This window comes from Mandrillus leucophaeus, unplaced genomic scaffold (genome assembly GCF_000951045.1).
Source record: "Mandrillus leucophaeus isolate KB7577 unplaced genomic scaffold, Mleu.le_1.0 Scaffold165, whole genome shotgun sequence".
In the NCBI taxonomy this organism is placed as follows: domain Eukaryota; kingdom Metazoa; phylum Chordata; class Mammalia; order Primates; family Cercopithecidae; genus Mandrillus; species Mandrillus leucophaeus.
In genome coordinates, this window is record NW_012101643.1 from 1,365,442 (window position 1) to 1,375,446 (window position 10,005).

Sequence of the window (10,005 nt, forward strand, 5' to 3'; positions counted from 1 at the left end):
CTTTGATGTTTTGTGGAGCTGACCTCATTTATTTTATTCAGAGTCTTCAGAGCATCAGATCACCTCCCTGAACAGGCTTGAAAATTCCTATGGTACAGCCAAGTTTATTCCTTTCCTCACATAAAAGTGATACCAGAAGACAAAGGCAAAATCTAGAGACCAGCACTGTGATGTTGAGCTGGTAAGGTGTAAGATGACAGAGAAGTCACCGATACCCACAGCAGTACTTTGCACACAGCAAATGTTCAATTGGTTTTTGAATGTTTAATACACCATATACTAGGGTACTGATTCCCTTTCATATTAAGACGGAAAATGAACTCCTATTATAGGAAATGAATTTGCCCTGAGCAAGGAAGAGCTTTCTAAAATGAGAGTTATATAAGAATTAAATAATCTGGGAGATAAGCGATTTTTTTTTTCTGTCATTGGAGGTTTTCAAGAGGTCTACCTGATCCATATAACAGGGAAATGACAGGGGTAGGCCAGGTGCCTGGTGACTCTGAGGTCCCACAATGATATATACAACAACAGTCTTAGAGGTGCCAGGAAATCTGACGGCGTTCGTCTCAGTGCAGTGTTTGGGATTGTCCTATACCAACCTCAAGTTAGAAGCTCAAGATTTTATGAGTCCCAGTTGTAAGTTAAATGGAGAAAGAAGAGGATGAGAAAGTTAGTTAAATAGTTTAATCAGAGCGGTTTTACAATTCTAAAATTAACAAGCAGACTTGTAATAAAAGAGCTCCAATGTTTGCAAAATGACCTTGTTTCCATTCTGAATCTGACTTTTTAATTGTAAAGGTTAGCATTACATTTAAAAGGACTCAAAATGGAAAAAAATGGAGTGATGTATATTATCATCCGTGTTTTGTGATGCAACTGATGAAATCCCTGAATGGATATTGCTTCAGCTTTAATATTAAAAAATGACCTGACAAGAAGTCCTTAATCAACAAAACTGATCACAGGTGGCTGAAAGAAAGAGAAAAGCCCAAAACTACTGTCAAGTTCATAACGTATCACATTGTTGGTGGATGACACTGGCTCCAGATATACAATTAAGCCCACGACACTTTATTACTATGAATATAATTATCATGAAATTTCTCTCACGTTGATCAACTTGTTTCCAAAGGTTTTCTTTGTTCATTTAAACTTGCATAATAAACATGCAATGAATGGTTTCTTTTGAAAGTGTATTTTTTGCAGTCTTTTTGTTTTCATACAAAGATTTCATAAAGTTGCAATGTTGCATCAGAGCATTACCAAAATAATAGCAGGAGCATATGGCGGGGGGTGGGGGGAGGGCAAATGTGAATTTAGCTGAATAGGAAGAGCCTCCTTTTGTCCTGAGACACACCACCCGCTTTTTTTTTTTTCTTTCTCTTTTTAAGGTGCAAACTGCTTTTCTTACCCTCCCCCACCAAAGAAAAGACTAAAGGAAAAAAAAAAAAAACCTCATAAAATCAATCTAAGAAAAGAAAGGTCGACATAAAGAAAATAAAGATGTTTTTTCATGCACATATCTTCTGCATAGCTCAACCCACATATAGTAAGGCACTATTTCCCTTCGCAACTGGTGTCCATGGCAGTCTGTTAAGTGCTACAGTGCTCTGTGACCATTAGACAGCTTCCTTCCAGGATGGTGAAATAAAGAGGCCGGGTGAGTGTGGCTGCCACGCGTCTCTGTGAAGGTCCCGTAGCTCGAGGAGACTCCAGGAGCCTCAGAAGAAAATCTGTCTATGTGTGTTATGACAGTGTCCAGAATGGTTTTCTTTCCAGAATTCATTTTTTTGTCTGAGTATGAATTTAGATTATTCTTCCGTGTTTAGTCTCAACGTAAATACAGACGGTGGCGGGGGGTGGGGAAACAGGTCTCCCGAAACAGAGTTTTGATGCTCCCAGAAAACACACAGCGCTGGCAATTCACAAAATCAGCAAAATGTTTCCAAGAGAGCAGAGAAATTGAGAGAGGGGTGGGGTTTTGGTTTTGAGAGGTGATTGGGGTCTGAGTTTGTTTAATTTAGCTGGTCCTCATACTGTTTCCGGAAACAATCCCCTGCTGGGAAAAATTCCCAGCACCTTTCTTGATACATCTTCCAGACATAAGATTCCTGTAAAAGTCAAGGAAATGTATTAACATTTTCCCCTGTGTGCTAACAAAACATAAGGTAGAAACTCAATTTTTTTTACCTATATCACACGCAATAGAAGTCCACATTCATTTAGATGGTTCCTAACTAACTATACCAGACCTTATTAACTTCTAGTAATAATCTTCATCCTGACCATAATAATGATTAAAAATATGTTGGCTGGGCATACTGGCTCACGCCTATGATCCCAGCATTTTGGGAGGCTGAGGTGGGAGGATCGCTTGAGCTCAGGCATTCGAGACCAGCCTGAGCAACATAACAAGATCTTGTCTGCACTACAATAATAATAATAATAATAATATAATAAAGCCAGGCGTGGTGGTGCATGCCTGTAGTTTCAGGTACTTGTGGGGCTGAAACAGGAGGATTTATTGAGCCCAGGAAGTCAAGGCTGTAGTGAGCTCTGATCACGCCACTGCACTCCAGGCTTGGAAAACAGCAAGACCTTGTCTCAAAAAATATATATGTATATGTGTGTGTGTATAAATATACATTTATGCTTTTGAGGGTTCTCTTAAAATATTGTATCCTTCAAATTCAAACTAACTGCACATTGGAAGAGGAACTTCAAATAGCTTAAATGCCTTAGACATTTAATATGCATTGTACATAATACTTTGAAGTTGATTGGAAATCATCTATCTGATTAAACAATCAAGGACATTATGCAATAATTAAGAACTCAATTTTTTAAAATAATGGAATTCAAAACTCAAATCCAGCATTTGCAGTTAGTAAAAGCTTATTGTTTTACATAAAATTAGTATAGAATTCTACTGTAACAAAGGCAATCTTTTCCATACTCATTGAACATAACAGGAACTTTATATCAAGATACCACAACTAATATCTGAAAGTAATTCCATCCCTCACTGTTTAATGCACACATTTTGTTCTGATATTTAGAGCTTCTCTATAATTTCTTTCAGAAGATGACACGTAATAATTTACCTACCTGTCCTGTGTGTTCTGTTTCGTCTTTGTTTATAAGATACATCAGAAAAAACCTACAGATACAGAGAGACTGATCAGAAATGAACTGTATGGAAATATTAGGATAAACAGGGCATATTTAGATAAATTGTATGCTGCACTCAATTATGGCCAGCACAGAGAAAATACTACATGCAAATTTTTGGAAAAATTACAGCGTACTAGAAAGAGGAAAGGCTGTTGACCTGACTTTTCTGATCTGCTGCTATTTGACCCTAGAGGCTTCAAGTTAGGAATATACACACTGGTCAGAATCAAATCAACACTGATGAATTAGAACTGAAGACTAGCTTAAGGAGAAGTTTTAATTTACTGATCAAGTTCCATTGAGTATAGTTAGACCAATTTTTTTCCCTATAATGCTACTCGGCATCTCTTCTGTTTGTTACTAAAATTGGGTCCAAAAATGAGTAAGAACAGCATTTTAGCAAAGTATAGTTTTGGCTAATCTCAAGTAATGGAAAGATTTCTATGTATTAATATTTTTTGAAATGCAGCTTTTAAGTTGGTATCCAACAGTGCCTGTCGAGATCTGAAAGTCCTCTTAAGATCTGTAAGAAGAAAAACGGAGACTCGCCTCTCCCTAGGAAGCAGCCTGGGAAATCTTATCTAAAATGAGAAACGTGACCACAATTCGCAGAGAGGCTCTGCTCCTCCCTGTCCACCTCTTCATTTCAAGTTCTAGAAAGTATCATTTACATGAAGAGCTGCAACTTAACTTCTTAAGTCAACCTACTCCAGAGGAAACGAGAGCCATTAGCTGTTGGTCTTTCTTTTAAAGCATCTGCAGCGATTGTTTTTTAAACAAGAAACAAAAACCTCTCTATTCTGAGATGGGCGGGGACTGGTGGCGGCTACTGGAGAGGTGGAAGATTCTGAAACGGGCACACTCACAAGTAATTAGCCAAGTTGTGCTCCTGTAAAGTGTGGGTTTCAAAGCCATGTGGCACTGTGTCGAAGTAATCATTGCCTATCCCACAGATGAAGCATTTGGTCTAGAAAACAAAGGGAAACATTAACGTCAGAGTTCAGAAAGCAAAACAAAAGGAAAACACAACTCGTCATGTAGGGGCAGCTATTATTTGGTTCACTCAATACACGTCAAAGATCATCACATGGAGGCTGTGCCAAGCCCACAAATATAAATGGAACTGTCTCTGTAACTATATCTTGGTGTTGGCTTAAATGACACAGGTACCAGCAGCAGTAAGTAGCAGACACAGACAGGGAACAAGAGGATGATGATGATGATGGCTGCAAAGCAACGTCTCTTCCTTTCTCTAGCCTAGGTGAAAATGTCCAGGCTTAGTGATCAACTCTTGTTCATGACATTGACTAAAGTTATCTAAGCAAGATTAACTGTGTCCTCAACTGAAACTACAAACTTAGTACCCACCCACCCAAAGTCTGATGACCCAGGGGGAAAAGGTGCAGATCACTTTCCTTTAGAAAAGGCCAAATCAAATATCAAGCTATGAGGCATCCCATCTCCAATTCAGTGAGGGTCTGCCAGGTGCTGTGCTAGGTACAGAATTAGCCAGTGGATGTGTATGGAGAACAACTTTCAACTCTAGGGACCAGGTTCCTGGTCGTCTTGGTTCCACTTTCTCTGGACCATGCCTCTCCTAAGCAGCCTGTAGAGAGGCACCTGCTTAGGTCTGCTCCTTGCAGACAGGCCTGGTCCACAAAACCCAAGGAGAAGCAGACCCCCTATTTTATTATTGGAATTGTACATGTATCATTTCAAATGTATTCAATAATTGTCCCATGTGACTCTGGTGCTCATCTTTCCCTACCAGTTGTAAGCTGTTTTATGCCATCTGAAGCATGTTTATGAGGTCCTGTATTTTAGGAACTACAATCAAGATGATTATCATAGCATATAAAATTCTTCCTGCCTTATTGATCACTATCTGCTGACAGCTGATAGGCCACATTGAGCAACTGGGGAGAATAATCGATCAGGTCTTCATACCACTCCAATGACGTCTCTTCCATTGAACTGGCTCAAATCACACTCGTCAGCTTTACTGATGAACCTGTTCTTCCTCTGGGTTACCTGTGTCAGCTAACTATGCCACCATCCCTCTGGTGGCTAATGCCTGAAACCTGGATATCCCCTTGCTTGCTCCATCCTCTCCATCCTCTGCATTTGGCCAATCACCAAGTCCCTCACTAAGGATGCAGGAACAAGATGGATTCAGGCAGTACTTGCCCAGCTCCCAGGTGGCACCTCTTTAGCAAAAGCTTCAGAGGCTCCCACCTGGAAAATGCTGACAGCTCACTTCCCTGTCCCTGTTCTTGCCAGTTTTGAGTTCATGCCTCACATTTTAAACCAGTGATCTTTTAAAAATGCAAATCTGATCATCTGAGTGCCCTGCCTAAAGCCCTTTTCGTGTTTCCCACAGCCCATATATTAAACTGTAAATTTCTCAAATGAGTGATTAGGTTCTTCATTCACTGGTCTTCCTCTCCAGCCCCGGCCTCAGAATTAAATCTGCATCTGGTAGCACCGAGGCTGCTAAGAAAAAAACCTGTGCATCAAATTCCCTAAAATCAGTCTTGGTATATAATTTCAGGTGGTGATGGGCTCAAAGATCCTATTGTGAATGGTACCCCTGGAGACGTCCATGGTGTGGGAGAAGAGGGTGGGAGGTTGCCCAAACTGTCCTCCTCTTTCCTTTTCAAACCCACAGACTTCCACAGTCTTCAGGCCTCAGCTCAGACATCCCTTCTTCTAGGAAATTCCCTGACCATCCAGGAGTGACTCAGATACCAGCCCTGGAGACCCTAGCACTCAGGGTTTTACTCCTATAAAGGACTCACCACACTGCTCTGTAATCATCTGTTTACTTGTCATTGAATCTTTGGTTTTGAATGAATAGTCTCACTTCTGGAGGGAAAGGACGGTGTCCTATCGCTGTTTGCATGCACGTGGGGTCCACCACAGTTTCAGCCGACCACGCTGTTCAACTATATGTATTGCTTGAATGGAAAACAGGCTAGTGAAACCACGAGTTGTGCCCTTTCCCCTCCTCCTTCCCACATTCATGATTCTCTCGATAAAGGCAGTAAGGAAAACCAGGGCCCAGGACAACAAAAAGGCTGAGTCATGAATGGAGAAGCTTACCTCCATGTCTTCTTTGACTTGTTCCTGTTGGTCTCTTAGTTCTCCAAAAGCATCGATAATTAGACCTGGTGTTAAATAAAAACACAATTTAATCTTTCTCAAGCAATGAATAATTCAGTTCCTTGGCTAATCCCCTCAGGGAAAGGGGAGATGTACAACTACTTTGCAAAATGCTCAGAACATGGTGAATGTGACCACATATCCGATACTCCTAGGAGAAGGGAGGCGGCGTTCTCTCCTTGGGGGCAGAAGTACGTGCAGTTACTGCGACATACGCTCACTGAAAGAGTGTTTTAAAATGAAGTGACAGCAGGAAAAAGCTTTTGTTAACTTGGCATATACAGATGTTATTACATACTTCATGCTGAAAAAGAGCAGCTGAGGTTTATGGGTAAGTACAGAAAGCTCCACTAATAAGATTTTTCAAGTACTAATGTAGAAATAAAACATGACCACTTAAACGAAGAAATTTGCCTCAAGTCACTTTTTTTTTTTTTTTTTTTTTGAGACAGTCTGGCTCTGTCACCCAGGCTGGAGTGCAGTGATGCAATCACAGCTCACTGCAGCCTCAACCTCATGGGCTCAAGTGATCCTCCTGCCTCAGCTTCCCAAGTAGCTAGCATTACAGGTGCACACCACCACACCCTGCTAATTTCTGTTTGTAGAGACAGGGTTTCATCATGTTGACCAGGCTGGTCTCGAACTCCTGGGCTCAAGCGATCTTCTGGCCTCAGCTTCCCAAAGTGTTAGGATAACAGGCATGAGCCATGGTGCCAGGCCTCAAATCACTTTTTTTCACAAGTCCCTTTATAAGTAAGCTTCCATAATTTCATTGACTGTGGCAATCAGAAACACTGCATTGTTTTAAGCTCCTTTTCTCTCCTGAGACCTGCTGGCTTCATACTTTCTTCCAAGTTATAACTTTGCCCTCTTAGAAAACACATGATTTTTACACTCAATAAGAGCACAATGAATGAATTATGAGTCCCTTAAACTTGTCCATGGTACTTTACTAAAAAATAGTGTCATTTGATGTCTGTGGAATTTAGATTGTCACATTTACAGACATTTAATTCAAGCCAGGATAAATGTGTTAAGCAGAAAAGATAACATGACATTTCTGAGAGAGAAAAACACCACACTCCAAGTTGCCCAGAAGTAAAAGGAAGAACTAGTGGGTCAATACCAACACTGTGCTTGCAAGGGGTCTGGATCCAGATTCCAGCCCTGTTTAGCTGTGCACTTCGGCCAAGTTCCTTAGACTTATTGTGGCTCAGTTACTTCACACATAAAAGCACAATTCTCATAAGGTTGGTGAAATGGTAAAATTAGTTAATACATGTGCTCGGCAGATAGTAGGTACTCAACAATGATACTATTAATAGCTTTATAGTTATTTATAAAGCACTGACTATGCATCAAGTATTACACTGGGTACTTGAATGTATGTCCTTTTTTATTATACTTTAAGTTCTGGGTACATGTGTAGAATGTGCAGATTTGTTACACAGGTATACATGTGCTATGGTGGTTTTTGCTGCACCCATCAACTCGTCATCTACGTTAGGTATTTCTCCTAATGCTATCCCGACCTCCCAACAGGTCCTGGTGTGTGATGCCCCACTGTGTCCATGTGTTCTCATTGTTCAACTCCCACTTATGAGTGAGAACATGTGGTGTTTGTTTTCTGTTCTTGTGTTAGTTTGCTGAGAATGATGGTTTCCAGCTTCATCCACGTCCCTGCAAAGGACATGAACTCATCCTTTTTTATGGCTGCATAGTATTCCATGGTGTATATGTGGCACTTTTTAAAATCTAGTCTATCATTGATGGGCATTTTGGTTGGTTCCAAGTCTGCTATTGTGAACAGTGCCACAATAAACATGCGTGTGCATGTGTTTTTATAGTAAAATGATTTATAATTCTTTGGGTATATACCCAGTGATGCAATTGCTGGGTCAAATGGTATTTCTAGTTCTAGATCCTTGAGGAATCGCCACAGTGTCTTCTACAATGGTTGAACTAATTTACACTCCCACAAACAATGTAAAAGTGTTCCTATTTCTGCACATCATCTCCAGCATCTGTTGTTTCCTGATTTTTAATGATTGCCATTCTAACTGGCATAAAATGGTATCTCATTGTGGTTTTGATTTGCATTTCTTCAATGACAAGTGATGAGCTTTTATTCATGTTTGTTGGCTGCATAAATGTTGTCTTTTGAGAAGTGTCTGTTCATATCCTTCACCCACTTTTTGATGGGGCTGTTTGTTTTATTTTTGTAAAGTTGTTTAAGTTCTTTGTAGATTCTGGATATTAGCCGTATATCAGATGGAGAGACAGCAAAAAATTTTCTCCCATTCTGTAGGTTGCCTGTTCACACTGATGATAGTTTATTTTGCTGTGCAGAAGCTCTTTAGTTTAATTAGATCCCATTTGTCAATTTTGGCTTTTGTTGTCATTGCTTTTGGTGTTTTAGTCATGAAGTCTTTGCCCATGCCTATGTCCTGAATGGTATTGCCTAGGTTTTTTCTAGGGATTTTATGGTTTTTGGTCTTACGTTTAAGTCTTTAATCCATCTTGAGTTAATTTTTGTATAAGTCGTAAGGAAGGAATCCAGTTTCAGCTTTCTGCATATGGCTAGCCAGTTTTCCCAACACCATTTATTAAATGGGGAATCCTTTCCCCAGTGCTTCTTTTTGTCAGGTTTGTCAAAGATCAGATAGTTGTAGATGTGTAGTGTTATTTCTGAGGCCTCTGTTTTGTTTCATTGTTCTATGTATCTGTTTTGGTACCAGTACCATGCTGTTTTTGTTACTGTAGCTTTGTAGTATAGTTTGAAGTCAGACAGTGTGATGACTCCAGCTTTGTTTTTTCTGCTTAGGATTGTCTTGGCTATGTGGGCTCTTTTTTGGTTCCATATGAAATTTAAAGTAGTTTTTTCCCCAATTCTGTGAAGAAAGTCAATGGTAGCTTGATGAGGATAGCATTGAATTTATAAATTACTTTGGGCAGTATGGACATTTTCACGACACTGATTCTTCCTATCCATGAGCATGGTATGTTCTTCCATTTGTTTGTGTCCTCTCTTATTTCCTTGAGTGGTAGTTTGTAGTTCTCTTTGAAGAGGTCCTTCACATTCCTGGAAAGTTGTATTCCTAGGTATTCTATTCTCTTTGTAGCAGTTGTGAATGGGAGTTCACTCATGATTTGGCTGTTTGTCTATTATTGGTGTATAGGAATGCTTGTGATTTTTGCACATTGATTTTGTATCCTATGACTTTACTGAAGTTGCTTATCAGTGTAAGGAGATTTTGGGCTGAGATGATGGGATTTTCCAAATATACAATCATGTCATCTGCAAACAGACAATTTGACTTTCTCTGTTACTAACTGAATAGCCTTTATTTCTTTGTTTTACCTGATTGCCCTGGCCAGAACTTCCAACACTATGTTGAATAGGAGTGGTGAGAGAGGACATTCTTGTCTTGTGCCAGTTTTCAAAGGGAGTGCTTCCAGTTTTTGGCCATTCAGCATGATACTGGCTGTGGGTTCGTCATAAATAGCTCTTATTATTTTGAGATACCTTCCATCAATACCTAGTGTATTGAGAGTTTTCAGCATGAAGGGCTGTTGAAGTTTGTCAAAGGCCTTTTCTGCATCTATTGAGATAATCATGTGGTTTTTGTCATTGGTTCTGTTTATGTGATGGATTACGTTTATTGA

General features: G+C 39.9%; 1 protein-coding gene across 1 annotated transcript in view; it reads right to left on the reverse strand.

Annotated features, from left to right (window-relative positions):
* Positions 1–672: 672 nt before the first annotated feature.
* RYR2 (ryanodine receptor 2 (cardiac)) overlaps positions 673–10,005 on the reverse strand; it is a 620,934-nt gene continuing 611,601 nt past the window's right edge. Inside the window, 4 exon segments of the mRNA XM_011976391.1 lie at positions 673–2,114; positions 3,112–3,163; positions 4,044–4,144; positions 6,280–6,344. Coding sequence (XP_011831781.1) covers positions 2,019–2,114; positions 3,112–3,163; positions 4,044–4,144; positions 6,280–6,344 — 314 coding nt within the window. The 3' untranslated portion in view covers positions 673–2,018.